The sequence below is a fragment of the Melopsittacus undulatus genome, chromosome 9 (genome assembly GCF_012275295.1).
Source record: "Melopsittacus undulatus isolate bMelUnd1 chromosome 9, bMelUnd1.mat.Z, whole genome shotgun sequence".
In the NCBI taxonomy this organism is placed as follows: Eukaryota; Metazoa; Chordata; class Aves; order Psittaciformes; family Psittaculidae; genus Melopsittacus; species Melopsittacus undulatus.
The window spans coordinates 24,783,554-24,797,679 of record NC_047535.1 but is presented as its reverse complement, the minus strand read 5'-3'; the positions used below and the strand labels follow the sequence as shown (position 1 = coordinate 24,797,679).

Below are 14,126 nucleotides of genomic sequence, written 5' to 3'. Positions count from 1 at the left end.
TAGTTTATTTAAGCTGAGCCTAATAGGAATACTTTTCACTGTTTGGAGGCTTTTCCTTGCTCTCCTTTCCTTTCCCACCAGGGTGGGGGTTTCCTCTCTACTTTTTTTTGTTATCATTCTCTGTCCCTACTTGATTCTTAAATTTGATTTCTCTGACCTTTAAATCCTAACCTGTTAAGTGAAGCTGTTAGGCTTTACTCCATGTTTAACCTGAAAGGGTTCTGTCCCTTTCCCCAGCGGTCATTGCCACTGTTTATTCTGGGGAAGGACCATGTGCTAAATATGTGTTAGAATTCCACTGTTCTGCCACAGTGGTGCAGCGCTATTAAGATAAAACAGGGATTATAAAACTGGGCTTGAGTCAGCTTCTTCCAGATTTTTTCCAGACTCCCTTTTTTTAGAGCATGAATTTCAGTTCTGGTTGGATCCAGTAATGATGGATCCTTGTGGCTCAAGATGAAGTTCTGTGTATCTTAATCTCTTCGTGTTCATGCAAATATCACTTGCCATCCATCCCATATTTACAAACAAAACCCCAAAAACCAGACAAGCATAATCTGTTGTGCTTTGTTTTAAGAATGGAGGAGCAGATGCAGCATAGCATCAGCCAGAGTCAAAGGCCCTGCATAAAAGGGTCAAAACATTCCTTACAACTTCAAGCAACAGCACAGGATTTTGACGCTGTCAAGCCCTAAGGGGTCCATTGTAGTCCAGTGACACAGAGGTGTCTGTGCACACTGAGAAAGGTGTAAGGAAGTTTAACTTTCCGGTAGCTGCACACTTCTAGATCCCTTGTGCCACTTGAAGTGTCCGCTGCTTTAGCACACAGGGGGAGCTCTCTCCTATCACATCGCCCACATTCCTTCCTTGTCTGTTGGAAAGAGCTGCCTGAGAGCTGCTGAGCAGCTGCATGCTTTTAATGTTTCCTTTGCAAAAACAGAAGTTTAAATCTGGCTTCAGAATCAAGCAAGCACTGCAATAAAATATGGCTTCATCCTTGTCCATTAGAATTCGTGATTGATTGTGAAAGGAACCTAGATTCAGCAGGAGTTGCTACTTAAGAAATTCATTTCCCCTAAAAGTCAACATCCTGCTTCCCTAGAAGCCTCATCTCTGAGGGGTGGGATTATTGTGATTCATCAGAATAATAGAAATTAGGGCTGAAATGGACAAAGGGAGGTCACCTGTATGGTTATCTCAGGGACAATACTGGAGCAATGAGTTCATACCAGGGTACTCATTTTGATACCGTATGTAAGAATATTCAAGAAGGAAGCTACTTCTAGGAAGTAGTCAGTTATCTAGCAATGGAAAACAGTCTGCAAAATCTAAGTTAAAATACTTTTCGGTGGCCTTTTTCAGCACATTTTGTAAATACTATTCCAAGTAAAAATGACACTGTGTAGCTGGTTTTCTGCCCTTTAGAGCCATTTCCATTCTTACTCAGAGGCAGATCTTGATAGGTTTTGCACAGGTAGTTTGGAAAGCTCCAAGAGCAATAACTGAAGCTGCTCTAAATTTGCAGGTTCTTTATCACGACTTCAACATGAAGAAACTTTAGGCTGACATCTGTTTTTCTGAGAGGATCTTTTCCATGCTGATTTCCTCAGCGGAGAAGGGCAAGGCTGAACACTGGTACTCCAAAAAACCCATAAAAAGTAGCCAGCTCCTCTCTGGCTGCCCCTTTGCACTAGACAAGGTGAAGGTGACTTCTTTGAAGGTGTGCCTTACCACCTCTCTCCATTGTAACTGTAACTGGGTCTGATTCACTGCCTTTCTTAGTCCATAGGGAATATATAATGCAATAAATAGCAAAACCTCTGTAGTTCTGCTCAGCACCTCTGCAACACAGTGAAGCAGATACACCTATGCCACATTCACCTGGCTGCTGTACTCACTACAGGTTAAATGGATAAGGCAGTAAGCAGCAAGGTGCTAAGGAGTTTCTTATTTTTGGATATTTCATATCAGAAAGCCAGTTCAACATCTCACTGCTTTGCTAAATTATACAGTATTTGCTTATTTCCAGTTTTACTCAGTTTCTATCCCTTCGTTCTTGGTTCGTGTTGTCCTTTAGTCTAAATTATTTTATCTAGTTCTTCACCACTACAATATATTTATAAAAAGCAACTGTACTGCACTCAAGCCTTCCTTTTGCTAGACTGAGCAATACATATGTTTCCAAATGCTGTAGGGATAGGCTCTTCCATCTGCCTGGTCAGCTTACCTTCGGCTTTTGAGGAGGGGTGATGTCAGTGACACACAGCATCATGCCTAACATCTACTGGAAGTATTCCACTGGTTGTGTGATAAAATGCTGGGTTTTTTTTCAGTCTTTCCCATTAGCTTTCAGTTGGTGAGCTCTGCAGTTCTGACAGATGCATTTTACTAGGCCATAAATAAATTATTTTGGACATTACATTTAAATTGCTGCTTTCTTTTTTTTCATTTTTAGACTCTACTGATCAATGATTTCATTGTTGCTTTAGGATATTTTTGTCCTGTAGTCTTCCAACTCTGTATCATCTACAGCTTTTAGTAGCACACACCTGGTTTTTTTTGTGCCAACTTAATGAAAATTCTGCTTGAACTCAGTTATATCCTTCCCACTACTTTTCCTTCAGTAACTGTGTATCTCTTCAGTAGTCATTTCCTTACTTGCAGTGTAATTCCTGTAGTATTAGTGCTTAACCTCTCCAGTGTAACTCATACATTTCCAGTTGTTACAGATACCTGCTATGGAATTCTGCATGTCATGAGTCAGCTGGTTTTGATTTCTGAGATGCAGAATATCTTGTCGGACCAATATGAGCCAGGAAGATCTTTGATTTTTTTGCCTCCATTTCATTTTTAGCTTTTATCCCACCTGGCACCTTGCCCTTGCTCCTGTATTTAACATAATCTCTTGACACTTCAAACATTTATTTACTATTGACACCCTACTTAAATTATCTGAATTACCTCTCTCCTAAGCAATCATATTTTTTCTTACTTCTCCTGTTACTTAATTGTTTCACTATTTATTCTTGTTCCTTTATGAGATGTAACTCAGTTCATGTTTTGGCAGTACTCAGCGAATCCCTCTACTTCTTAACCTGAAAAAAATTACCTCCCCTTCAAATATTGAAATACCTATAAAAAGCTTCTATCATTGCATTGCAAAGAAAACTAAACAGAATCCAGAACCAATGATACAGGCTTCAACTACAGCTCACAGAATCTTCACATTCAGCCAAATCAAAATCCATTTTTGCGGGACTCAGTTTAGCATCTCTTTTGCCCAAGGGCTGTTTTTCTGCCAAGTTGCTGCTTTTGCTCCCACCCATTTCCACATTCTTCAGACTATTCAAAACTCAAGTGTATATGTATCCAGTCTGCATTTATATAAATATACAAGGTAGAAAAAGAAGTAATGCCACTGATCAGGTTCTAATACAACACGCTTTGAAGAACAAACAGTTCTTTCCTCCAAACAGTTCTTTCTTAAAGGAGACTGAGGTAAGTGTGGAAAGGAAGGAAGTGCCATGGAGACATTTGGAGACATCTATCTTCTAGATAAGTAGTGGGGGTTTCTGCTTTGGCTATAATTAACTTGGCTGATATTCTCAAAGACCATTATGCAACCAAGGCATCAACTGTTATACCCAGAGTTGAGAAATCCTATAGTATACTTGCAGCAGTGGCTTAGAGGTTTCCATAGGTAAGGTTGTATTTTTCGTTTAGGGCAGCTATATAAACAGTAAATCCCCTTGGTAAAGGAGAGCTTCCATAATCAGTTCTATATAGTATTACTATCAACATCAGCAGTCCCTTCTCATTGGGGAATTTGGATGTGACATGAAAGTTGTGTTCCATAAAATGAAAACCAAAAGGACTCCTTACAACAGCAGTTACCACACCTCACTTAGGTAATCCTAAACATACTAAACACTGTCATTTCTGTCTCCTTATTACTAATGCTGTTCTTCAGCATCTGAGTAAGAATCTGTTCAGGGTCATTTCCCATGATAGATGCTGCATTCTAATCCTTAATTCCTGCAGTGTTTGAACTAAGCAGCAGGCAAGTTCGTAGATCAGAACTGCACTACAGGAAAACATGTTTGTGCTAAAAGAAAGTGGGAGGAGGGTGAGCTTCTGGGCTGGGCAACAAAGGAAAAAAAAAACGAAAAAAACCACGAGGGGTGAATACATCTGCAGGACAGGTCTAGTCCAGCATCTCTGTTCAGAGAGATTGTGTTGCCTATAAGGAGTGAGCAGCTCTTACAATTACGTTGGCACACCATCTTGGAGAGGTGAGAAGTAACAGTCTGTAGTTAATTTGCCAACAGCTGGTGTTTTAGAAGAAGCCTGGATTTTATTAAAGGCCTTGGCTCAGGGCAGCAAACAAGACTGGTTCAAAGCCTGTCTTTAATATCAAGTATCAAGGTTTCTGACTGTCTGAAAGAGGGACTCTTGAAAAGGCCTGGATTACTCCAGACCACTGAGCAACCATGAGTAAGAGTTCTCAATTAGGAATGTAATGCTAATGTATCTTTTTGGGTCAGCCTGGGTGGGTTGGCTAATTAGCAAAAGCAATATACCCATGTGATTGGCCTGAAGTATGGGTGAGGTTCCTGGAAGCACCAGGTGATAGATGGTGAAAAAAGGGATGTGTGGGTGGTAAATCAGGACAGCTGCAGTCAGTGGCTGGTGAGGGGAAGCACATCTTCAGCAGTGCTTTCCGAGTGGGGAGGAAAGGAGCAGCTCTGTGAGAGTTATCGAAGGCTTCATTTAGGAGAAGATGATTTTTGTGTAAGATGGGGAGATATGCAGGTTGCATAAGTGGTGATAAACCCCAAGACCATTTCAGTGCAAGAGTAAATGGCAGGTTTGCTTCAGCCTCAAGGCATGGAGGAGATGGAGGCCCTGCAGATGTTGTTTTACTGTTAAAGGAGATGTGAATTTCAACTGCTTCCCTCTGGTTTCAGCATCTAAATAAATAATGAGTTTTACCTACAGAATCCTTTAGTTTTGTTTTAGTAGAAAACCAGCAACACTCAGATTCTCCCTTGTCACCCTCTGGCAGCACAGAGAGCCCTGCAAAGGGTTTATAGCCCTGTGCAAGGGTAGGAAGTCTGTCACATGGTAATGCTCTGTATGAAATTAGGCATGCTTTCTAACAGAAGTTACATGATCTGTTTGGTCCTCCAGAAAGAAACTCTTGGATATCCTTAGGCCCAGGTATTAACACTTCCCCTTTAAGGGCAGACTCCGTGTGTCACACTCCACCACCAGAGATGAGCACTCAGATGCCCTGAAGGCTATGAGGAGGCTGCCAGGTGCCTCAGAACAATGGTACTAGAATATGAAAGGAGTTCTCTCCTCCAGGGCAACTTTTCAAGGTTTGGAAGAATCTGGGTTAATTTCCCCAGTATCCAAGGAGTTACTGATGTAAATGCATATTGTTTCAGCGTGCCACAACTGCATTATACAGAACAGACACCACAAACAGCCTGAAATGTGCATAGGATAGAATGGCACCTTTACATGTGGCTCAGAAAATTAGAGGAAGGAGAGAAACAAAACAGAGAAGACTTTGACCCACACTAAAGCACTTTGAAATTTTCTAATGACTGTGTCTTTTCCTTACAAAATTTTCTTCTATGTATCTTCATCCTTACAGTGATGCTTATCAAGGTCAGTTAATGTAAGGATTAGATTTTGCCTCATTCATTTCATAGTTGTCATGTTTACTCCTCATTTAGTCTTAAGAAGGTTGGTAACTGAATAATATGAGTTTTGGACCTACCCTATGTCCCTTTATTTGTGTAGTTAAAGCAAAGTGCTTTGGAACAGCTACATAGGATAGTGTTGTTGTTTTGTAACATTTAAAAAGTGTAACTTCTAGGCGCTGTGCAGGAGTTCACATTGCTGTGAAGTAAGTTTCATTTCTATAGTTCTAAGATCAAATACAAATATACCAGGAAAAAAAGCCAGTAAGCTTTGCAAGAAACATGCTTAATTAATTTTACATTTACTATTTAATACATTCTGGGATTTTTTCCCTCTTGACAGTTGGCAATTTAATTTCTGAATCCTTAAAAATACCCCAAGCTATCCAATGATTTAACATATTTTACTTTTCAAAATATTAGAGATGGCTTAAGACAAAGTTTGGATTCAAATACTAATGTTCCCAGAGGGTGTTCTGCTCCAAGGTTTTGGTTCAGGCCCATCTTTTCCTCTCGACAAGTATACATTTGAAAAGGATACTGCCAAATATATCTCCTGTTTTGAAAAGTTAAGTGTTCCATGTGTTTCTAATAACATGTCAGATGGAATAGCATGAAGTAATTTCATTATTTTTATTATTTGTCCGTGGGTTTTGCTTCCTTTTTCCATTTTGCTTAGCAAAACAGCCACCTACAGTAGTCCATCTCCCTGCCCATTTACAGTCAGTGAATCAAAGTGAAACTATCACTAGCAAACAAATCTGTGCTAGTGCTTCTAGATGAGAGTGAATGTAATTATAAAATAAATTATTCCTTAAATTACACAAAAGTGTTTGTTGAAGTCCATTTTCTATTCAGTTTGTCTAAGAAAGAAAGCAGAAGCAGTAAGAGACAGGAAAGCTGTTCAAGGTGCTAGGAACTGAAGAAAGAAAGACTGTACACAAATGAGGTAAGATTTGAGAAGGCACTCCTTAGATCATGATCATATTCTGCAAAGGGAAAAACGAGGGGTTTTTAAGAACTTGGCTTTGGATTAGTCCAGGATTCATATATCATGTCAGACAGCAACTAAATTTAGAAAATGTTATCTGGAATAAATTAAAAGTATATGTTGAACCCCAACCATAGATTTCTATTGAAAATTAAGACAAATTAGCAGAAAATTGGAACTAAGCTACTCTAATTTTTTTTATTTTTCTTCTCTTCTGTTTTCCAATGTATTTTCCAGAGTGGATCACTAAAGGAGCCAGAGCCAAACAAAATCCCACCTCAGCGACCACCACCTCAAGGTTGTTTACAGTACATTCTCGACTGTAATGGCGTTGCAGTAGGACCAAAACAAGTCCAGGCTACTTAAATAATTGAGACTAAAAGCAAGGGTTAAAGAAAAAAAAAAAAAAAACAAACAAAATGAAAAAAGAATTGAACATCCAATCTTAAAAGCAAACGTACCAGTTTTGTTCAATTTTCGCATTGTTTCAGTGCTGACCTGGACTGTGTTTTTTCTATGCAGTGTCAACTATACCGTCTGGTTGTTTACTTGTTCATGTCTGTGCGTGTAATGCTTACCTACCTTTCTCTGTAAAATCTGTGATTTCAGGGCTGTTGTCAACAGTGTACAAAGAATGTGCCTCTTTAGAGCCCAGTGCAACTGACGTTATGGATGGTTAGACAGTATTTTTGAGTATTCTATATTGTTAAGTAAAATGCCACCAGGTTCAAATCTAAATACTTTTGCTTACTCTGTGAGTGTGTGCACACTGTACTCATAGCCTTTATTTTTTGTGCGTGTGCATGACCTAATATACAGGTGATCCAGAGCTATTTTTAAAAGTCTAGAGTAGAATTTGCTGGTGAGGCTTTTTATTTATAATTTTATAAAGTTTATTAACATTTGAGTTAGACGTAACTGGAAGTCTAATATTTTAGTGACTCCATAAGATACAGTTCTTCCCAAGGAATATTTAAGATAGCTTCTATTTTACATACTGGTATTCATATTTTTAGTATTCTACATTAAATTATTAGCTACAAAGCTATGTAAATGGGCCACCTATGTGCAATATCTCAGTGAAAATGTGAGTATTTTATGTATCCTATTTTGATTAAGTAGTACCTTTTGTTGTCATTTTGAATTAGTAATCAATGGAGATTTTTTAATGAAAACTAATGCAAAGACTTTAAAAAATCTGATATTTACCTAAGTGTTAAATCCCAGATTATTTGGTGGGAAGTACCTCAAGGACTGTTAAACTTCCTGTAAGAGCTCTTTTTGTTTCAAGCACTGAGATGTTAGGAGATGATAGACCAACCAAGGTTCCTTTAACCAGCTGGGGATTTTGCCCTTTGGTTAGAATGCAAGACAAAAAACATGAGTGGTTTTCTTTATCAACTCAGGTCTATTACTTTAAACCTAGAAATATCCAGATAGCTATAAAGAAAATTCAGTCCCAATGTTATCCACATAAACAGGGTTTATAGTAATTGCTTGACAAGAAACATGGCAAAAGACTCGAGATGCTGGACAACTGCTGGATTTTCTGTAGGTAAATTATTTCTGCTTTTTGAGTAACAGATTTAAACTGTAGCATTATGAAAAATGCACAGACAGGCAGTTAATCTGCTGTGAGAAGTCTGGCCTAGACTCACAAGCTACACACTGCTAGCATACCAGAAAGCTTAGTTGCAAGTGAGCCACAAAACTATAATTTGAATCTTGAATATGTACAAAGATAGTAGTGGCCATGAGTTTAGTGCAAACAATTTGTTTAAAGGGAAACAGCCTTATGTTCTACTTCTGTTTCCCTACAAACACTGGGAAAAAATTATCAGTGAGACTCATCATTCGTAGTGTTTCTTTCATTTGTACAAGCTGGCTGGTAAGATGAGAATTAATTATTAGCTATTTAAATGTTGTGGTGTGAGTGCTACTGTTTACTACCTATCAGTAAATTACATGAATATTTTGCTTTAGTGATCAGCATTTGTCTGGGTCAGTGATCATTCCAATGATGGCATTGGCTATTTTGTTCTATATTAAGGAAATTCCACTTAGAATCAGGTTCACAAATCCTTACCTCCAGACACCGTAAGAAGGAATAAACCATACTGCCCTGGGGTGGAGACATGAATCTGATGATTGATTTTTTATTTAAAGCAGTTGGTATTTTTGCATGTAGTAGTACAAGTATTCACAAGTGCTTTTCACACGACACTGGTGAGTTGTGTGTGCAAAGAAGAGATGTGTGTTTCAGATATAGGAATTTCAGCTTGTTGACTGTAAAGGATTTACAAGGGCACACAACGATTACTACATACCACAGACAAGAAGCAAGCCAAAATGTCTCTCTGCATGTAAGCATGCTTAGGTGCAATATTGTGGGTAACAGGGAACAGATGTTTTACAGTGTAGGCTTAAATGTTCAGTTTTGTTGAGTTATTTTTGGTAAAAGTTTCTTTTCATGATTGTTGCCTTTTGTACAAACCCAGCTGCAAGAAGTGAGCAAATGCTGGAAATGTGACAGCAGTATATCTTTTATGTGAAATACCTTGTACAGCTTAATGTGCAATAAAAGAAAGTTATATCTGTCTTCAGTGTAAAGTTTCTGGCATTCAAGCCTGTATGTACAAGTGTGGGGGAAAGAAACCTTTCTGGATTTCAATATTGAGTGAAAGGAGACTAATAAGAAAATGATCTTTATTAAGATGTTGTAAGACCATGTTATCACCTTCAAATATTTCCTACAAATGTGGTTCAAATTAATAAACAATGAAGGCACATTCCTTAACATACAGTACATGCTATTTATCTTTCTACACCACAACACACTGCTACAACTGTATTAAAACTGATTGAAGCATTAGTACATGCTGTTCTCAGACATACACACTGGAATCTCCTCTAGCAAGTGGAGAGCAAACTATAATAGCAATTTCCAAAAACAAACCCTAACAATAATCACGTATTGCAGCAGGACTTTCAGAGATGAGAGGGTTTCTTTTAGAGATGTCTTTTACTTGCACTAAATATCTGCATAAGACTAAATATTCCCCACTCTTCAGAACATCCAGATCAGTTGTCTTCTATAATATTTACTGTTCAGCAAAGCAAAGTTTGTTTGGAAAGTTATCCAAACAAACTGCTCAGAATTAATTTCACCTTGTCCTTTTTTCCCCTTAACTCAAATGTCCTGTGTGCTTTGTCACATGCGAGAATATTGAGTTAGAACAGCTATCAGCCCCAAAAACCACATCCAGACATCTGATCTAAGAGCAGCATGCCCACTGATATCTGACACAGCACTATCTCAGTCAGAAAGCAACAAAAACCACCCTGTATGATGATTTAGCATCTTTCAGCTGTGGGTTTCATAACCTAAGTCTCTACTACACGCTGTAGTTTCACACTTAATACAGTATTTTGCCAGTATATGCCCTTCTCAGTGGCAAGATCTCCTTGGTAAAGAATTAGTAATGACTTTCTTGTCTTTCTTGTAATGCTCTTAACGTATTTCACTAAGGGGTTAAATAAGTTGTCAAAAGACTTTAAATTAGCAGGAAAATGTCAGTATAAAGTTCTTTTACTGCTATAAGAGTGAACCTGAGGGGAACAAAACAAATAATTCTGAATCTTTGGAGGAACAAAACTGCAATAACTACACAGAAAATAGTAGCTGTATTGCTGAAACAGATATTACCTAGTATATTTGATTATCTCATGGCTTCTCCTTGTACTGAGACAAAGTTAAACTGGGAGTAACTCCATTGTTTTTATGTCAGTACCACTACTGCTGGGATAATTTGGTGCTTCTTAGTGATGTTAAGAGTGAATCATAGGGGCTCCAAACAAGTTGCTAATGTACCAACTGTGATTAGTTGTATTGCCTACATGAAACTGCAGTCCATGTTAATAGAATTTAGAATAGAATCGAACTCAAAAGTAGAGTTAATCACATTGGAGGATTATTTTAAAGTGTTGGATATGAGATCTAATAAGGACTCTTTGATACTATAACATTATGAAGTTTTTCTTGTACTGAACCTAGGGGGCCCAGTGCAACCCCAAGGAATGCAATCACAAAGCCAGGAGCCATTGCAGCCCCAGCGCATGTACCCCCCTGGGCAGGCAGCAAAACCCTCGGCTTCCCAGCCCCAGCGTCCGCCCGGACCTACAACTCAGCAGCCACGTCCCCAGGGCGCAAGGTCCTGCCAGCACCCGATTATCAAAGGAAGCAGAGCCACAGCCAGCTCCACCTCCTGCTCCACAGCCTGCTCCACAGCCTGCTCCACAACAGAAGCCCTCAGTCTCATCCCCAGCTGAAAGGTAAGCTTCACTTTATCCATTTTCTTTTCTCACAACACAGATTCTGTTGCCATAACTGTAATTTTGGTCCTTGGTCTTACAGTAAGGATAAAATGTGCATATGTTCCCAAGTCAAAAAAATGAGGTTAAACATTCCAGAAAGCTTATTCTCTGTGTGTGATTAGTAATGACAGTATCATTAGTTATATCCTATAGCACCACGCAAAGGTTTCATTTATTGTTAGTGCAGTTTTCTGCCCCAACTAGGTCTCAAAACTCATCATTCTTTTCTCATATTTGTTGTCCTCTTTTCATGTCACTGACTCATGACGTGCGTGTGCTGTAAGCCTGCACAGAAAAAAGGAAGGTCTTATCTTATGTAAACTTTTAACCCTGCAGTTCACCTCTAGACAGCAGATTCCAGTTTCAAAGGCCTGTCTCAGAAAGTAATCCAAGGTGAACACGCTAGACACTGGTTGCTGAAACTGTGCTTGCTCATGGTCACACATTGCCTGTGGCTGTACACTGCCACTGAGTGTCCAGCACAAGCAATTCACAACCAGCCCTTTTCAGCCCTTCCACAGGAAGCTGTCTGTAGTTCTCTCACTTTTCTGGAAGAATCCTTAAAGCACAGCATCCTGTTGTTGCTGTTATCTCACCAGTCGCATACTGCAGTAAAGAATATGGGAAGGATCTGTAGCTGTATCTCCTCTAACAGCCCAAACCCAGCCAACAGAAAACATGGGGAGAGGTGGTTACCAGTGATTTGTTGTTTTTTCAACGTAGCAATCCTGACACATGCTATTGCTGGTAGAGTCGCAAGACACATTCTACCTCCTATGGTAAGTACAAAGATTGGTGTATAGTCTTTGTTTTAGCCAGGGAACACAGATCCCCTTTTCCACCTGCTCATAGTGCTTATACCAGTGTGAACCACTTCTGAGTCCTCACCTGAGCACAATTCAGTGGAAAAAGATGTAATTAGGGATCAGTATGCAAAGGTGATTCTGTTTTCGTTGTCTTCCCAGGACAGGGTATTTCTTTATTCTGTTTTATGATCATAAAACTCAAATTAATTCAGCCATTATTTAAGTATAGGTAGAAAACAGGAGGCTGGTTTTCCTTAAGCACAAGATGGAGACTACTTTATAGTTGAAATTTAACTTGTGAACTTCTGGCATTTAAGAAAACCAGTTAAGAACAGGTACAGAACTGTACCACAAACTGCTTCTCAGCTTTGTCCCTTTCCTTTAATTCCTAGCTCAAATCTGGATTAATTTTTCTCTTCTTCGAACAGGAGAGAATACTCTCTATTTAAAATGAAAATAAAAAAAGGAGAAATGTGAGCCATAATAGGAGTAAGTTTTTCTAACTTTCAAGACTCAGATCTCCTGCCTGTAGGATTAACTCTATCTATTTGCATGTGTATGCTTTTGTATTCACCCACATGCTGTTGCCTAACCTGTATGTACATGTTATTAATCTGTGAATAAATATTTAATTAGGCTACTTATTGTGTTTACTAATCAAGTCAGTGCTGCTTCCCACCCTCCCTCTTTCAGTGAGCACAAACAAACATTTATCATTCTATATCTCATTAGCACAAATATAATTTATGAAAAACCTAAACTGCCTGCAGCACTGTTTGCTGTTTACACATTATTAGTTTAGAGGGAGAGAAGTTTGCAAACCGTGAAGAGTATAAGAATCTGAATAATGTTTCTGTTTTACTATAGCCAAAACTCAAATCCTATTATAGAACCTGAGATAAAACCAAAATCATATTAGTTTTACTAATGCATTTGCGGTGTCTTGGTAAAAAGATTATAATTCATTAATGTTTTCTATTTAATTCAAGCCTACTTTTTAAATATTGTTTTATCTGACAAGTCATGAGTTAAGGTTTTAAGCTTCAGATATTTTCCTTCTTGTATCTTATTTGATTCATGCTTTACAGAAACTTATACCATAGTTACATGCTACCACTAAAACCCAATAGCATTGCTAGGCTAGCTGCTTATAGACAAGAAAAATTGTATCTGATTTGGGGTGGTTTTTAAAGGTATAAAAGTGTCATTAAGTCCCCATTAGGGTTCAGATATCCAACACATATATAGACAGAGCACATTTCAACTTCAGGAGTAAATTTTCAAACTCTTGCCAATATATATATAATTTTTCTTTGGATATAACTGTTTGCAGCCTCAATGAACACAGTTATTAATCATCCTGTGTTGGTGGTGATTTGGATTTAGCAGGCAGGCCCACTTTTTCCTTAAGTACTATCCACGTCATCCAATTTACTGGAATACAGTGTTTCAGGTCTGTAAGAAAAGCAGTGTGTTTCTAAAGAAAAGGGTATCCGCCTCTCAAATCAAGAGTGGAGGAAGGTGATGTGCGGCAGTAGCTCTGTATGCTATACTGCTAGTTATAACTGCTAACTATACTGCTTGTGCTGGACATGCATTTTGTTCCATATGCACACTGTCCTACATCTTATGGGGCATTTCTCCTTTTCTCATCACTTATACAAGTGGGTGACATAGACAATATGACCATGCAAAACTTGTTTGCATTTTTGTCTTGCAGCAAGTCGCAGTCTTTGACAAACGCCTTCAGTTTCACAGAATCATCCTTCTTCCGGTCGTCTGTGAATGAAGATGAAGCAAAAGCTGAAAACTATTCGAAACCTGAGGAAATCCTTTGCTAGCCTTTTTTCTGATTAGCCGCTCCACCTGAACGCAGCCAGCATATAGTCTCAAAACTCTGTGGATGTTTCCTAGGTTTTTGTTTTCCCTGTGGCAGTACCTTTCTCTACTGTGTAACTTTATATTAAGCAATATGTTTAACTTACAGAAAAAAAGTTAAAAAAAATAGAAGGACTGATGAGATACCTTCAGGAACATATGGAAGGTCTAGAAAGAAGGAAGGGTTTCATTGCTAACAACGAATGCTAAATTGCTCTAGGTCTTTATCCATGTAATATTTTGGCCTTAACTGTGACTATATAATCTATTTGAGACTCCTTTGTAGAACTGTGTTAATAAAGCACTGAGTGAGGGTGGTCTCTTGCTTTAACCATTCCAATGCATTGCAGTGCAATGTGTATTTTG

At 38.6% G+C, this 14,126-nt stretch overlaps 1 protein-coding gene across 1 annotated transcript in view; it reads left to right on the top strand.

Moving 5' to 3' along the window:
- Positions 1 to 14,126, top strand: part of SYN2 (synapsin II) — a 185,316-nt gene that overhangs the window by 157,097 nt on the left and 14,093 nt on the right. Inside the window, exon 11 of the mRNA XM_005149375.4 lies at positions 6,940 to 7,000. Within this exon, the coding sequence (XP_005149432.3) occupies positions 6,940 to 7,000 (61 nt within the window). The remainder of the gene's footprint in view (positions 1 to 6,939; positions 7,001 to 14,126) is intronic.